We start from the raw sequence: 17,870 nt of genomic DNA, 5'->3' as shown, positions 1-17,870 counted from the left end.
TTAAGAATATAAAGAAGCCACATAAATAGCTGCATTTAATAACTACAAGGAAACAAGGCTTAGCTACATAAATACATATATTGGATAGGCATGGGAGTCCGGGGAGGAGGGGGGGACTGTCAGGGGGCAGTCTGGGGACGGAAACAAGGGGCATTGGATAGGGGTCGGGGGGCACTCAGGGGACAGGAGCGGGGGCGGGGGGCGGTTGGATAGGGGGTGGGGTCCCAGTGGGGCAGTTAGGGGTGGGGGTCCCAGGATGGGGCGGTCAGCGGACAATCAGCAGGGGGGGTTGGATGGGTCGGGGGTTTTGAGGGGGGCAGTCAGGGTGCGGGAAGTGGGGGGCGGGGGCCAGGCTGTTTGGGGAGGCACAGCCTTCCCTACCCAGCCCTTCATACAGTTTCGCAACCCCAATGTGGCCCTCGGGCCAAAAAGTTTACCCACCCCTGATCTATTGACTTCTGCAATAGAAAACAGGGAGACACACTAGAGGGCTTCTAAACTACTACCCATTCCCTATATATTATACTATAGGCTAAAGCTAATACCAATCCTCAGTTTAGTTCAGATGGAGCCTAGATAATACTGGGCTATTTTTACCCCTCCCTTGAGTTTTCCTATGAAAATGGAAAATAAAGGCCTTGGTTCCTACGTTGCACAGTAAATGCCTGATCCAAGGCCCATCAAGTCAGTGAGATCCTTTCCACTGACTTCAGAGGGAGGGAGGGAGGGAAGAAAGACTTTTTACTGCCTTTTACTGAATCTTCAATATTTTCTTCCCACTATTCCAAGGAAAATAATTTAACATATGTGCACATACTATGAAGTACAACAAGTGTAATGTTTGATGGAGCTTTTAAATTTGTGTACCAACAAAATCCCAGAGGCCAGATGTAAAGTTGTTAATTTTCACTCAGCCATTAAATTAAAACCTCTAGTTGTCCAGAAAAAATACAGAGTAATTCTGAGGTAATTGGGTTGCAATACAGAACTAGAAATTAACTCAGTTGCAATTGCAGAGGGCAGTTTGGGGCAGTACATATTTACCCCAATGGTTCTGTTGTGGGAACCGCAGGGTTCCATTTTGTCATCCCTTCTGTAAAATATATGTATTTGAGGTTAGTGAGGAGGCTACAGTGTAGTCCACCTCTCCATTATTTCTCACCCAGCAGTGCACTGCAATGAATGAGCCAGTGTATAAGATCAGGGTTTGCTTGGGTGAAGGTAGCTGTCTGAACTCAATCCCGACAAGGCTAGTGGATTGGAGGAAACAATTGGCAGAAGTAAGTAGAAGAACTGGCAAGGACTATATCAGCCACCATGACTCAAAGGGTGTGAGCACAATTGGTAGAAGGTTATTTTGTAACACAAATAGTGTTAGGACATCCAGGAGCTGCTGAGGATCTAACTATGGCTAAAAATACTGGGCTGGATCCTCAGATGTGGCAAGTAAACACTGGGCACAACTGATTGGGGAATGCCATGGAAGAGTCATTTGTGACTCTCCAATCCTGAGGCCAATTTTCCACCACTTCCATCCCCCCTTAGAGTTTAAAACAGCCTCTGCAACCATTCCATATTCAGATGCAGAATTTGATATCCAAGCAAGCCTCTTGCAAGAAGAAACATTGGTGTTCTGTGATCTTCACTGGTTGCCTGTTTTGTTTCCAGGTGAAATTTAAGGTGTGGACTTGCACCTATAAAACCCTAAATGATTTGAGATCTGCCTGCCACAGAGACTTCCTCCCTCCTTGAGTGGTACTGCCACAGTTGCAATCAGCAAAGGCACTAAGTCTGGAGTCCCCCAATTCACATGGCTTGGGTCTGCTGGTAAGGTGTTCCCCACAAGGGGTCCCTGACTCTGGAATTGGCTTCCATCAGGGTCTGGTGGACTATTCCATGCATTTGTTACTCCCACACAGATCCATGCATGTGTAACTGTTGTTCACATGCCACTGACAGTATAATTGGGGCCTCAATTTATGAAACATTCACACACGATATACCCTACATCAGGGGTGGCCAACCTGTGACTCTGGAGCCACAGGCGGCTCTTCAGAAGTTAATATGCGGCTCCTTGTATAGGCACCGACTCCAGGGCTGGAGCTACAGGTGCCAACTTTCCATTGTGCTCACTGCTCAACCCCTGGCTGTGCCACAGGCCCTGCCTCCAGTCCACCCCTTTCTGCACCCTCCCTTGTGCCTGCCATGCCCTCACTCCTTCCCCTTGCCCCCAGAGCCTCCTGAACGCCACAAAACAGCTGATCAGGAGGTGCAGGGAGGTGATCAGCAGGCTGCAGTTGGGTGGGAGGTGCTGGGAGCGGGAGTGGGGGAGCCGATAGGGGGCTGCTTATGTATTAATGTGGTTCTTTGGCCACGTACGTTGGTAAATTCTGGCTCCTTCTCAGGCTCAGGTTGGCCACCCCTGCCCTACATTATCTCCTGGGCATTTGGAGAGGGTAGACTGGAAGAGTGGGGAGAGCATTGTTTGGTACCCAACTGTTGTTATGGTTGTAAGTCAAGTGGTGAGTGTAACGATGCTGCCCTTGGTGGGACCTCACCGAGAGTGCCAATTCAGGATGAATTGCTTCAAGCAGGGCAGTTACAGTGCAAGGCTGGGGTTTTTTCACCTCTAAGGCACACCAAAACAGCCAAACAGAGAAGACTTTGGTTTTACCCCACTGGCTAACCACAAGTCACACAAGCAATTCCCTTAGACACTCCAGTTTCCCAGTATCACCACCAGTGCCACTCGTTATGGAGTGAATAGATATGAAAACCAATACCCCAGTAAACGAAAAAAGGTTCTCCTGATTCCAAAGGACCAAGCCCCAGACCCAGGTCAATATACAAATCAGATCTTACCCTCAAATCATGCTGTTTATTCATAAAAGGAAAAAGATATAGATGAGAGCTAGAATTGGTTAAATGGAATCAACTACATACAGTAATGGCAAAGTTCTTGCTTCAGGCTTGTAGCAATGATAGAATAAACTGCAGGCTCAAATCCAGTCTCTGGAGTACATCTACAGCTGGGATGGGTCATTCAGTCCTTTGTTCAAAGCTTCAGTTTGTAGCAAAGTCCCTCCAGAGGTATGAAGCAGGATTGAAGACAAGATGGAGGAGCTGCAGCAGTCTTTTATAGTCTCTTGTCATGTGGCCTCTCTTTCTTTGTTCCAAAGACAAGCATTTGGGCACATGGCAAGAATAAAAACCTCAGAGTTCTGTCCATAGGCATGTCCCTGCATACCTTGCTGAGTCACAAGGTATATCTGCCCTCTTTCAATGGGTCAGTTGTATAGCCGATGTTCCTTAATGGACCATCAAGCAGGCGAGGCACAGCTGACACCAATTTGTCTGGGGTGTCACCCAGAAGCATAGCATAAGTTTGAAATACAGACAGTATAGAACCAATAATTATAAGGGTATGTCTACACTCACAGAGTTTTTGCGCTGTAAATTTCACCAGTGATAGGGAACCAGTGAAAGTAAAGTGCTGGTTTGTGTACTCACTCAATTCCTCAGGCGTCAGAGAGCGTTTACACTACCAGCACTTCCATCGCCGATAAGAGCAGTGCTGCAGGGCAGCCAGGGCTGGCTCCAAGCACCAGCGAAGGAAGCAGGTGCCTGGGGCAGCCAATAGAAAGGGGCAGCACTCCGTCCATCATCGGGGCGGCACGTCTGGGTCTTCGGCGGTGGGCCCTGCGGTTCCTCTTCAGCAGGACTTCGGTGGCAGCTCAACTGGGCTTGGTTTTTATTTTGTTTTTTTCCTCCGCCGCTTGGTGAGGTAAAAAAGCTGGAGCCGGCCCTGAGGGCAGCTATCCCACAGTTCAGCTCTCTCGATAGGTCTTGTGAGAAGGGCTGGGGGGTGAGTGGAAGGCATTCTGGGTCCCTGCTCAGTGCCCTGTGCTGCCCTGCTTCATGTCTCAGGAGCCCCATCACTTCCTGGTTTCTTCGTGGCATTTTTTTAAAACCTCCTGCTGTCTGGCTGCTTTCCCCACCACATCTACAAACAAAGGGAAAAGGAGCTTCAAACTTCCCGGGGCTTACAGGGGGAGGAGCAGACATCCATGCATCAGAGCAGCGGAGATGTTGGCCAGAGTGGTCACTTTTAGAACTGTGGGATATCCTCCGGAGGCCAAAGGGTGGTTCACACTGCTAGAACACGTCTTCACTTTCACAGCAGCGCAAAAAGAACAGCGGTAAGAGCTGTATGCCTCTCGTGAAGGTGTTTTTCTTTTTGCGGTGAAACTTCTGAGTTTCACCACAAAAAGTCATTAACAAGTGTAGATGCTCCCACAGTTTTAGCGCAAAAAAGGGACTTTTTGTGCTTTAAATGGTAAGTGTAGACATACCCTAACTTTAAATAGAAAAATGATCCATGCATACAGATAGCATAATCATAACCAGCAAACTATAACCTTGTCTTTAGACACCTTATTTGACCCCCTTTATACAAGATGCGGTTGCAACAATGTTCTATAAGGTCCCAGTTCAAGTCAATAACGTCACAGCGAGTACAGAGGAAGGATGGTCTTCTGGTTATGCCACTGAACAGGGGGACCAAGTGATGTGGCTTCAGAAGTTCTTGGCTCCTACCATAAGCTTGCTGTACAACTTTGGACAAATCACGTGAATCTCTCTGTTCCACATCTGTGAAATAGAGATCATATTTCCCTCCCTTATAGAATTATTGTGAGGATAAATTCCTGAATGATTGTGAGACACTTAGATATTATGGTGATGGGGCTATATCAGTAAATAAACTAAACAAATCTTTGAGAGGTGGGGGAGGAGAATGTAATCATTTTAGCATTTATAACTAATTGTTGTGAAAATGCTCCGAGCACATAGTGAGCACTTGAAATAAATCAGAAGGAGTACAGAAGAATAGCATAAGCATATAGGGACAAATCAGAAAGGCTAAAGGCACAAAATGAGTTACACCTAGTAAGGGACATACAAGGCGATAAGAAGAGGTTTTTCAAATAAATTAGGAGCAAAAGAAAGATGAAGGAAAGTGTAGTTCCTCTATTTAGCAGGGAATGAGAGCTAATAACTGATTTAATACCTATGACATGACATATTTTTTATTTTAGAAAGGCATTTGACACAGTTCCACAGGACAATCTCATAAGCAAACTAGGGAAACGTGATCTGGATGAAATTACTATAAAATGGGTGAAAAACTGGTTGAAAGACTGTACTCAATGAGTATTTATCAATGGTTCACAGTTAAACTGGGAGGGTATATTTAGTGGGGTCCCAAAGGGGCCAGTCCTGACTCCTGTATTATTCAATGTTTTAATTAATGACTTGGATAAGGGAGTGGAGAGCATGCTTACAAAATTTTCCCATAATCTCAAACTCAGAGGGTTTGCAAGCACTTGGAGGACAGGAATAAAATTCAAAATGACATTGCAAATTAGATAATTAGTCTGAAATCAACACAATGAAATTTAATAAAGGTAAGTTAAAAGTACTTAACTTAGGTAAGAAAAATTAAACGCATAGCTACAAAACAGAGAATAACTGCCTCAGGGTAGTACAACTGAAAAGGATCTGGGAGTTATAGCAGATCACGAATTGAATGTGAGTGAACAATGTGATGCATGTAGTGTTATATGTAACACACAGGAGGTAACTGTCCCACTGTTCGGCACTGGTGAGGCCTTAGCTGCAGTACTGTGTCCAATTCTGAGCAATACACTTTAGGGAAAATGTGGATAAATTGGAGAGAGTCCAGAGGAGAGCAACAAAAATAACAAAAGGTTTAGAAAATCTGACCTATGAGGAAAGGTTAAGACTAAACATGCCCATTTTTTTGAGAAAAGACGACTAAGCGGGGACCTAATAACAATCTTCAAATACGTTAAGAGCTGTTATAGAGGACAGTGATCAGTTTTTCTCCATGTCCCCTAAAGATAAAACAAGTAATGTGCCTAATCTGCAACAAGGAAGATGTAGGTTAGATATTAGGAAAAACTTGGTAACCATAAAGGTAGTTAAGTTCTGGAACAGGCTTCCAAGGGAGGTTCCAACTGATGGCAGAGAGTTTTGCTTGACTCAGGACTGAGCCACAAATGAGGTAATGCTAGGTAAAGCAACAAACAAAATAGAGATGAAAAACTCAAATAAAGTCAGAAAAGGAGATGAATGAGGGTCATGAATGAAGTTAATTTAAATCCACAGAGGTGCTACAATGGGAGTTACAAAATGAAAGACTCAATACAGGTCTGTAAGGACAACACTGCAACATCAGAAAAGAAAAATGGTGCCATCTGAAACATACAGGCACAATAATGTGACTAAAGGAAAAAACATGGCAGTAACACCATTAGAGAGAACCCATGCATGCACACACAAACTGTGTTAAAATAAAGTATAAGGATCATGAGACACAACCCATTAACAGCAAAGAAATTCTGATTTAAGGCTAAATAAAGCTCTTAGGGCAGATCAGTTTGTGGAGGTGGTCCATAATGGCAAGCTGACACAGATGCAGCTCTGACAATTTACACCAGCTGGGGATCTACCCCTTGTTTTCCCTCTGTATTGTACCCCTCTAGATCCTTTCTGGCAGAAAGGATGTCTCAAAACAGGTAATCATGCATAAAGCAATGGTTGGGCTATAGTAACTTAGAGTTAAATTATAGATATGACAAAAGCTGAACTCAGTTTCTTGTTTTCAAAACAGTATTTTACATCTCAACTGTATACATATTTTCCTTTAGGTTAATAAAGAGTGTGAGTAAAAGAGAAAAACAATTTCAGTTTGAGCCCACTAAACATATCATAGGTTTGTTGCATTTTCCCTAAAGCTATGAATATAGGTTAGCTGACAATAGAAGAAATTTCAATTCCAGGGACCGGGGTTTTATTAAATGAGAGCTAAACCTTTAAAATGCTGGACACCTCCTAAAAATAAAATAAAATAAAATAAAAATAAAAAAATCCCCAGGAAGTTGATGCATCATTGTGTTGCATCTGTGTCAAGCTTTCAGTAAACAAGCAGCAACATGAATGAAATCTGCCCAGAAAGACTGCATCTGAGCTCCAACCACGCAGTCTCTGGCCAAACCACCGCATATGAAATAAAGTTTTATTTCATTTTCCAGTGTTCAGTTACGCTTGTACCATTTCCTGTGGAAAATTGAAGCTTTGAAGTGTGTGTCTACAACTCAAGCGTCGCTCAAACCCAACCATTTTGAGAAGCCCCTAAAAAAAAAAAAGAAAGAAAAAAGAAAAACAAAACAACCCCCCCCCCACACACACATACACAAGCCGCTCAATCAACCCATCAGTCGTGATGCCAGAAAGTTAATTAGGGATGTCATTGTAAATAATGCCCAAAAATGCCACCAAGACCCTCTTCCCACCCCCTCTCCAGTCTCCATTGTGCTGGCGACAGGCTGCAGCGGAGACGCACACATCCATATGGTACCGTAGCGCTGAACCCCCAAGAGAGCAACACGGGGCTGTCTGACAGCTCCCCGCCACCCTTAATGAGATCGGACGCTCGTTTTTTGTGATGCAGAAGGACCTGTTCCTCTTCCACCCACACACCTCTCTCCCCCCAGCTCTGTCGGACTGAAACCTTAGCCCGCCGCAGACACTTGCGGCATGGTACTCCATACAGATGGCGGGGCGGGGGGGGGAGAGCGCACGATGAAGGCTCTTTCTAGCCCCGATTTACAGTCTCCTCGTGTCCTGCTAAAATTCTGTATTCAAGGTAGAAAGGGCTTGACACCAAATGTACATGGAGTAAAAGCCGATCAGACACAATAGGGTGGAAAACACCTCCCGCTCGACCTACAGAAGGCGCAGCAAGCGGGAGGGCAGCAGCCAGCAGGGTAATTACCAAACAGCCTCAGCCTGAGCTTGCAACCCTCCGGGGGGCGCACTTCTCCGGCTGGAGTTGAGACCCGAAGGGCTGCAGGATGGGGCTTTGCAGGGTAGCTATGTGCAGCCATCTGCGCTCCCTAGATGTGCCGGGGGTGTGTAGGCTCTCGATGCTCCACAAGGGCCAGATCCTGGGAGATGCTGAGCATCCGCAGCTCCCACTCACTACAGGTGCTCAGCCCTTCCCGAGAGGGAGTCCTGGCTTCCCGGACCAGCCTTCCCACTCCGGATGCGCAAAACTGCGGCTCCCGGGGCCTGCGCGCAAAGTATGCGGGTCTGGGCGCAGTGAGGGGGCCCCACGCCCGCCAGCGGCTGCGGGTCGCAGAAGGGATTTTTGGTTGGTTGGCTACAGCTGATACTTCATCCAAATAAAAAAAGGGGGGGGTCAAAATGCGCAGCATTCGCGCGCATTTGAGGCTGGGTTTCCCGACAATACTCGCCACACAGTCTGCTCCCAGCGCAAACTTCGAGGGGCACAAGAACGGCCTAGGTGGCCGGGGGCCCCCTCCCCGCTGGCAGTCCAGGTGGTCACAGACTAGACCCCTCCGTCCCCCTCCCGCTGCACTGAGACCGAGTGGGCAGCACACCAGGCCCGCCACCCGACCCTGGCCCCACAGGTGGGCACACGGGGAAGGCTGCACACCATGACCCTCTCGCTCCTGGCCCCACAGGTGGGCAACACGGGGAGGGCTGCAGCCCCTAACTCGGCCCCACAGGAGGGCACGTGGGGAGGGGGGCAGCCCCAACACCCCCCCACACCCTTACACAAACAGGAGGGGAGGGGGGCAGCCCCTCACACGCCCCCCCCCACAAACACACAGGAAGGCACGTGGGGAGGGGGGCAGCCCCTAAAGCCCCCCCACACACACTCACAGGAGGGCACGCGGGGAGCGGGGGGCAGCCCCTAACACCCCGCCCCGGGCCCCACAGGTGGGCACAGCCCGCGCACTCACCGCTGGCGTTCTTCCCGCAGACGAGGTGCTGGTAGGGCTGCAGCAAGCCCCACAGCTCCGCGTCGTTGTTGACGGTCTGCTCCAGAGACTCCACCGTAAACTTGGGCGCTTCGCCGCCGCCGCCGCTCTCCTTGTCCTTCTCCGCGCCAGCGGCGGGGGCCGAGCCGGAGCCCGAGCCCCGGCTGGGGTGCGGGTGGGCCGAGGCGCTGCCCCCCGCCATCACCCGCCCGTAGATGTCTCGGAAGAGGCTCTCCAGGCAGGCGGTCAGGTAGATGGCGGCGTGCTCGTGGATGCGCACGGCCACCCGGCTGTCCACCATCCAGCGGTAGAACTTGCCCACCGAGAAGGTGAGCCCGCAGCGGGTGGATTTGCCCCGGCTGAAGCGGTCCCCGCCGCTGCCGCTCATGTTGTAGAGGGAGAGGGCGCCCAGGGCGGCCGCCGTGCAGCTGGAGGCCAGCGTCCAGTCCAGGACGATCTCCATGGCGCTCTGGATCTCGTACTTGGTGCACTTGGCAAACCGCAGGCTCAGCCGCTGAGCCTCCTTGGCAATTCGGATCAGCGCCCGGCTGACCAAGGTGGAGAGCTTGGCCAGGGCATCTCTGGCGGGGCTGGCCGCCGGCCCGCGGGGCTCCCGGTGCCGCAGCAGGAGCAGCGCCTCCACCTCCTCCAGAGTCCAGGGGACCTCCTCAAGGTCAGGCAGCAGCCTGGAGCACTGCTGCCCCGAGCAGTCCAGCACCTCGGAGTCTTCCACTAGGACCGTGTTGACAGTGTCAAAGCTGTTGTGTCTACTGTGCATGGAGTCAGCTAGATGCTGCCAGCCGTTTCCTCCATAGGGGTAAGCCGGGTGGGAATCCGAACAGCACAGGGACAAGTTGGAGGACCGGACTGAGTCCGCAGCACCACCATAACCAGAATCCAGGGTCAAATCTTCCAGCGTCCTCACCACTGTCTTACCTCGCCTTGCCATAGCTGCACTTCATGCTGCACCCGCAGGAAACCAGAGGGGGAATGGAAAGACGAGACAGAGCCCACTCGCCACTTTGCTGTGCCTTCCAAAGCCTCTTCCCGGCCCACGCACCGGGTCAGCTCCGCGGAGGGGCTCGGCAGCCCCGCTCCCAGCCGGGCGGCGGAAGAACGCCGGAAAAATAAAAGTGTGTAAATGTTCCCTTCTCGCCGCCGCCGCTGCTGCTCCCCGGTCCCTGCACTGCACTAGCAGGCAGCCCTATACTGCAAAACCCAGGCAGCCAGCCGAAAAAGGGAGTGGGGAGGGGGGAAGAGGCGGGCCTATGTAAAACAGCTCGAGAACGAGCCAATAGCATTGGAATATGCTAATTATTTCACCACTTCCTCCCCAGCGGCAGGAGGAGGGGGAGTTGAGCGTCACTCTTTGGAATTCATGGAGACTCAAGACCCAGAGTGCGGACCCGCACGGCTCTGGGCCTCTTACCAGGACCTGGGGGTGGGGTGGGGTGTTTTTTGTTTGTTTGTTTGTTTGTTTGTTTTTTTTAAGTCTCTCTCTGGTCATTTGTTTGGGTTGAACTTTGCTGTTGAAAAAGAACTCACAGGAGCCATGTAGCTTCTCCAAAACAGAGGAGGGAAAGCTCCAGGAAGGGGTAGTGATTTGTGGGGTTAAGGATAGCCGAAATCCCAGGCTTGTGTCCTTGGCAGGTAGTAGAAATTAGAAACCAGCCTAAAACAGATCCAGCAGCTGCGAGTTCTTGTAAGGGTCTAGTCTGCTCCACTGGTTCCCCGCCACTGGGGCCAGGTCCGTCCTTAGCGGGGGGCTGTGTGGGGCTCCGGGGCGGACAGGGGGCTGGCGTGGGGGAAACCACCCCCCAGCACTAGCCCGCGGAGCGGGTTGGGGCCGGGTCGCTGCACTTCCTGCAGCCAAGTCGACCCCGCACTCAGGGGGCGGCGGTAAGTGGAGCGACCCGGCCCCAGCCCGCTCCGCTCTGCTCCCCTGGCTCCCGGCCTTGGGGGGCAGGGGGAAACCACCCCCCAGCATTCACCGGCGGCGCGGCTGGGAGCCGGGGGAGCGGAGCGGGCTGCGGCCGGCTCGCTCCACTTACCGCCGCCGGTGAGTCCTCGGGGGAGTGGGGGAGGGAAGGGGGGGGCGGAGCTGGGGCTTTGGGGAAGGGGTGGAGTGGGGGGCGGGGACCATGGAGAAGAAGCGGAGCAGGGGCTGGAGCAGCACGCAGCTGCGTACGGGTAAGGACGGCCTTGAGCGGGGCGCATACCAACACAGATACTTAAGGGTTTTGTGACTGCACCTATGCCAGTGATCTGCCTCCCTTCCATTTAATTACGTGGAGCAACAAGCACCATTACAGGTTAGAGCATGCACAGCTGATTGTGGGTGGTGTGAGAGAGACAGTGGCAAATTGTAAAGCCTGATATTTTCCTCTCAGCTGATCACAGAACCCCCGTGTAAGTCTCTCTGCCCCCACCCCCACCCCCCAAACATCATTTTTTCCTTTTTGGTTAAGGACTAGATCATTTAAGTGAATATGGACAACTGCTGAGCTCAGGAAGTATTCTGTTTGGCCCCTGCCCAGGCAGGATACACCTCTCCACTCTTCCTTTGTTTTAGTCAGTGTCACTCACTGACGCTTGTTGTGCATTGCCGGCATGGCAGTTACATCACCCGTGGTGGAGGCAATACCAACAGTCGAGACCTAAGATTTTGGAGGCAGTTCTGAGGGGGTTCCCCAAAGCCCAAAAGACCTAAGATTGGACAGAAGTAGTTCTGCTTCAAAAAACAGGGTTACTCCGGCAGCAATAGTCCCATGTTTTACGTTAAGCATGAATTTAAACTCTTTGGATCAGGCCCTCAGTACGTGTGTCTTTTGAAGGAAAAAAAAGTAGCAATGGGGAAGTATAAAACAGGTTTCTATTGAACCTGTTAGCATTATCTCCCAAACAGATTAAATGGATTCTCTCTCCTTCATTTCCCTCACATTCTTTTTATTCCAGTGGTTTGCTGAATTTTCCAAAAACAAAACAAAGGCACTTGGCAAAAAAAACTTGATTTAGAACTAAACAAACTGCCATGTAGTAGTAGAAGGCATAGTTTCAATCTGGAAAACAATCTCCAAATAATTAAAAGTAGTACTCTGAACCCCCTAGAAACTCTTAAAATTAACCCCCAAAGAATGAGGCAGGATTTGAAAAGTGAGACTCCTATTAATGTTGGTTAGAGTTTCATATGCATAGCTAAAAATTCCTGCACAGTGCATGAACAACTTATACCTACTGGCGTATATATTAATCTTCATGTGCTGGGTGTTATTGCTAATGGGAGTTGCATGGCAAAGAGCCCATGCAACACACTGAGAATATACTCCTAAGTGTATACTTCTGTTCTGCAGAAGTGTTATATTGCTTTAATCGTAAAACACCAGCAAACATCTATCCTTTTAAGTATAAAAGGCTAGCAAACATTTCTTCATCCTGCCAGTGTAGTCAGTCATAATTCTTCAGCAGACAAGGCCCATCAGTTAAGAGATTTACCCTCTCAAGGGAGCAAAAACTGGCAGGCCTTCAACATAAACTTCCTAAAGGAAAGGCATTAATACAACTATAAGGAGAACATAGACTAGTTGGGGTAAGTATGACATCCCTGAAAACACCTAGAAAGATTTTACCCTGTTACTTCAGGGAGGTACAGTGAGAAAAACAAGAGATATCTTGACAGCATTTTCAACTTTGAAACAGGAAATGTCAGGCAGAATAGATTTTCAAAAGATACCCTAAAAGCCACAGAACTCACACAGTAGCCATAATGAATAAGCAGAGGATGGGGGAGCTCTGGATTAGAGTGAATACCATAATGAAGAGAGGAAGGGCTAACATAGTGCCCATCTTTAAAAAGCCGAAAAAGGAGGAGCCAGGGAACTATAGACCAGTCAGCCTGACCTCAATACCTGGGAAGCTATTAGAGCAATAGATAAAACATTCAATATGCCAATACCTGGAGGATGAAGGGTGATCGCTAGCAACCAGCATAGATTTACTAAGAACAAATCATGCCAAACCAGCTGGATTTTCTTCTTTGACAAGGTAACTGGTTTGGTGGATAGGGGGAATGTGGTGCATCTAATATACCTGCACTTTAGCAAGGCTTTTGACACAGTCCCACATGACATAAATAAGTCTCATAAATAAGCTGGAGAACTGCAGGCTCGGTGGAACTACTATTAAGTGGATATATAATTGGTTAAACAATCACAAACAAAGAGTAACTAAAATTGAATGATGTCAGATTGGAAGGAGGTCTCAAGTGGGGTTCCACAGGGATCTGTTTTGGGTCTGGTGTTATGTAACATCTTTATTAATAATCTAGATGTAGGAATAGAGAGCCTACTGATCAAATTTGCTGATAACACAAAGCTGGGGGTGGGTGTTTACAAACACTTTGGAGAATGGTGCTAAAATTCAGAGGGATCTTGATAAATTGGAGAACTAGGCTATAGCTAACAAAATGAAAGGTGCTACACTTACGGAAGAAAAACCAAATACACAAATACAGAATGGGGGGAAACTGGCTGGCCAGCAGCACTGCTGAGAAGGATTTGATAGTTGTGGTGGATCACAACCTCAACATGAGTCAGCAATGCAATGCTGTTGCAAAAAAGCAAATGAAATTTTGAGTTGCATTAACAGAGGCATAGCATGCAAGTCATGGGAGGTGATGGTATCACTTTACTCAGAGCTGGTTAGGCCTCATCTGGAGTACTGTGTATAATTTTTGTCACCAATGTATACAAAGGATGTAGAGAAGCTGGAAAGGATCCAGAGGCGAGCAACAAAGATGATCAAAAGGATGGAATGCAAGCCGTATGAGCAAAGGCTGATGGAACTGGGTATGTTTAGTTTGGAAAAGAGGAGATTAAGGGGGGATATGACAGCAGTCTTCAAATACTTGAAAGGCTGCCATAAAAAAGATGGAGAAAAGTTTCTCTCTCTTGCCGCAGAGGGCAGGAGAAGAAGCAATGGGTTCACACTACAGCATAGCAGATTTAGATTAAATCTCAGGAAACACTTCCTAACTGTAAGAACAGTAGGGCAATGGAACAAGCTGCCTAGGGAAGTCATGGAAGCTCCCTCACTGGAGGTTTCCAAAAAGAGGCTGGATAGCCATCTGTCTTGGATGGTTTAGACACAAGAAATCCTGTATCTTGGCAGGGGTTTAGACTAGATGATGCTTGTGGTCCCTTCTAACGCTATGGTTCTATGATAAGGTTAGAGCCCTTCCGTATTAGTTAGGTCAGTCCTCAGATTGTGGTATGCAAGAAGAAAGGGGCATTAACATTAAGGTCCTGCATACTATGTGGTAAGCTGAATTGTAAGTCTTCACTGCACAGTTAACCCAAGTGATTGGCTCCCAGGTCTGAGCCCTGGGTTACCCTAGCCTAGGCATGAGTGTCCCCACAGCAAAGCCCTACCTACGTCACTGTTTCTGCACTTGCCCATGTGTGTCTGGGGGCATAATGCATGGTTCTTTGTGCTGAGAGGCTCTAGGATTCATTCCCTGTCAACTGTGTTAATTTTGGGAGAACTTGTCTGATTTTTGGCGGGGCTTGTGGGATAGGTACTGGAGGATGATCAGCACTTGAGTGGTTTTGCCAGCATCCTTACTGCAAAGTGGGTGGTTCCAGCCAGAGTTAAAGCAGAGCCTGCAATCTAAGCTGTATCCTCAGCTGGGTCAGCTAGCCAGTCTTAAAGCACCTCCAAACTTGGGTCAGAGGTTTTTCTGTGTGGATAGTAGGGAGTTTGGGGTAAAATCCAGTTAAGAGCCCAGGTTAATTGTACAGTGAACATAGATTCTGTAGTAGGGTCCCCCCTGGTGTCTACAGTACTCCAGTGCAGCAGATTAGAAATTTTCTATTCAGCTTCAACTTAACTGAGTAAAAATCTCCATGTTAGAATTTAATGAGAATGAACGTAGATGTACAGAATATCTTGGGAGATTTTTCTAAACAGGTTCAATTTGTTTTACTCTGCCCCTAAATTTTCAGAGAGCTGCAACTTTTTGCATTGATAACACATGACTGCACTCAGGCATTATCAGGGGGAAACTGTATGTTATGAAAGCTGGGTAGTGAACAGCTGTTGGTGCCTGGGAAGGCACGGGAGATAGCTTGGGCGCGTGGACTATGCACATTAGTTGGACATTTATGCTGCAGTGATCAGAATTAAAATAGTTAATGTTGACATTAAAACAACCATCTTTAGGCTATAGAGTTAACCATGCATGCGGCAGTTCACATCTCAGATCTATTGTTTCAGGCTCCCTGCAGACTCAGACAGATGTCATGCTGTTGATTTAGTCAGTTCATATTTGAAGAGTTTTCTTTTCAAAATTATAATTCTGGCTTTACATTTGCCACGAAAGCCAGATTCCAGGGCCTGATTCTGCACAAATTCTGGGGCCTTATGGAATCTGTAGCCTCAGTAAGATTTCCATATCAAATTATAGAAGGCAAAAAATGTCCCAAATTGATTAATTCAAAGCAATGCAATGTGGCCTTCGATGACCTTTCATTGCCTGTGGGATGCTCTCCAAGGGTAGGATGTCTTTGCAGCTGCATACTTGAATGAGCTAGCACATGGCCTGGAGGGAACAGCAGGAACTACTAAAAGGGCTACAAGTTTATCTTAAAAAGAAAAGGAGTACTTGCGGCACCTTAGAGACTAACATTTATTTGAGCATAAGCTTTCGTGAGCTGCAGCTCACTTCATCGGATGCATTCAGTGAAGTGATGAAGTGATGAAGTGAGCTGTAGCTCACAAAAGCTTATGCTCAAATAAATTTGTTAGTCTCTAAGGTGCCACAAGTACTCCTTTTCTTTTTGCGAATACAGACTAACACGGCTGCTACTCTGAAACCTGTCATTATGCAAGGCACTGAATTTAGCCGTATGAAGTTTATCTTAGGAAATGTGACTAGACAAAAGTACAGATTTCCTTGGAAGGGGAGGGGAGACCAGATCAGTTTAGAAAAATAAAACCTGTCCCAATACATAGTGCCTAGATGCCACAACTGGGAGCTTCAGAAACAATCCTCAGTCCCAAGCGAAAAAGCATATTGCAACATTCCTTGGGTGACCACAAAATGTATACCCTACTTTGCAAGCTGCAGTCTTCGATGGTACCATTAACTGACTTAGCAAAAAAATCAAAGAAAACAGAGTTGGGTGGATGCCAGACAATGAAAACCCTTCACTGTCTTGGAGACACATGTCAGAATCAGTCTTACAGAGTTTAGAATTCAGACAGAGATTTCTTGAGCAGTATCCTCAGAGGATAGTCCCTCAAGGAGACGCTGACTTAGTGAAGACTGATATCTGAAAGAGGGTCAGTGAAACTGACACACACAATAGTTGATCAATGCCAGTTTACATCAGTGGGCAAAAGATGATACTCTGATTCAAAACAGCATAGGTAATATGTCCCCTGACTTCCCTCCCACCACTGAACTGTCTGCACACAGACCATCTTGCACCTGAACCAGAATCTGTTCTCACTAGGAATTAAATAATCCACAGTAGAAAAGTAGCATTTGGCTAGCAAAGGGCTTGAGAGTTGCACTAGTACTTTCTGGGGAAATAATTTAGACCATTGTGCACTCTTAATGCAAGGGTGCCCATCCTCCAGCCTGAGGGTCAAATGTGGCCCTAAAAAGTCCTAAAATGCCATCTTGTTCTGGTAGTTGCAGAGGAGGACATAGCTGATTAGTGTCCATTCTTATTGCTGGTGAAATCAAACAGGTAACATATCTAATTCACCACTCATAAAAGATAAATGTACAAGCAAATACTGTCATTTTCCACCTGTAAAGTTATGTGCAAAACATCTGCAGCCCTAGTGTTCCTGGCAGAGCAGCCTTGATTTGAGGCAAAATTTGAAATCTCTGCTGTAGTGACTCCAAGCAAGGAAGGAAAACAGTGCTCACATCACAGGTAACACTTTACCCTGAAGGGCTATTGACTGTCACTCACTGTTCAAGGTAGCAGAACCAGGTAGCTGACTGATTGCTCCCTAGCATATCTACACCAGCAGGAGTAGGAGATGAAATACGGTTATGAAATTGCTTGTTAGGCTAGGGGGAAGGACCCCCAAACCAAGGCAGAATACTGCACTTGAGTCTCAAGTAAGTCCTGATCCAAAACTCAAAGCAGTCTATCAACTTTAATGGGTGTTTGGATCAGGATCCTAACATCGGATTTGTGTCCATTTATTCTTTTACGTAGAGACTGTCCGGTTTGACCAATGTACATGGCAGAGGAGCATTGCTGGCACATGATGGCATATATCACATTGGTGGATGTGCAGGTGAACAAGCCTCTGATAGTGAGGCTGATGTTATTAGGCACCGTGATGGTGTCCCCTGAATAGATATGTGGGCACAGTTGTCAATGGGCTTTGTTGCAAGGTTAGGTCCCTGGGTTAGTGGTTCTGTTGTGTGGTATGTGGTTGCTGGTGAGTATTTGCTTCAGGTTGGGGGGCTGTCTGTAGGCAAGGACTGGCCTGTCTCCCGAGATTTGTGAGAGTGTTGGGTCATCCTTCAGGATAGGTTGTAGATCCTTAATAATGCGTTGGAGGGGTTTTAATTGGGGGCTGAAGGTGACGGCTAGTGGCATTCTGTTATTTTCTTTGTTAGGCCTGTCCTGTAGTAGGTGACTTCTGGGAACACTTCTGGCTCTATCAATCTGTTTCTTCACTTCCACAGGTGGGTATTGTAATTGTAAGAATGCTTGATAGAGATCTTGTAGGTGTTTGTCTCTGTCTGAGGGGTTGGAGCAAATGCGGTTGTATCACAGAGCTTGGCTGTAGACAATGGATCGTGTGGTGTGGTCAGGGTGAAAGCTGGAGGCATGTAGGTAGGAATAGCGGTCAGTAGGTTTCCGGTGTAGGGTGGTGTTTATATGACCATCGTTTATTACCACTGTAGTGTCCAGGAAGTGGATCTCTTGTGTGGACTGGACCAGGCTGAGGTTGATGGTGGGATGGAAATTG

The 17,870-nt window shown here is 47.8% G+C and overlaps 1 protein-coding gene across 1 annotated transcript in view; it reads right to left on the bottom strand.

Moving 5' to 3' along the window:
- Positions 1–10,033, bottom strand: part of ABTB3 (ankyrin repeat and BTB domain containing 3) — a 272,945-nt gene extending 262,912 nt beyond the window's left edge. The window contains exon 1 of the mRNA XM_077829043.1: positions 8,853–10,033. Coding sequence (XP_077685169.1) covers positions 8,853–9,819 — 967 coding nt within the window. The 5' untranslated portion in view covers positions 9,820–10,033. The remainder of the gene's footprint in view (positions 1–8,852) is intronic.
- Between the last annotated feature and the right edge of the window lie 7,837 nt (positions 10,034–17,870).

Source organism: Eretmochelys imbricata, chromosome 1 (genome assembly GCF_965152235.1).
Source record: "Eretmochelys imbricata isolate rEreImb1 chromosome 1, rEreImb1.hap1, whole genome shotgun sequence".
Taxonomy (NCBI): domain Eukaryota; kingdom Metazoa; phylum Chordata; order Testudines; family Cheloniidae; genus Eretmochelys; species Eretmochelys imbricata.
The sequence above is the reverse complement of the archived record's forward strand: the minus strand, read 5'-3'. Positions and strand labels throughout refer to the sequence as shown.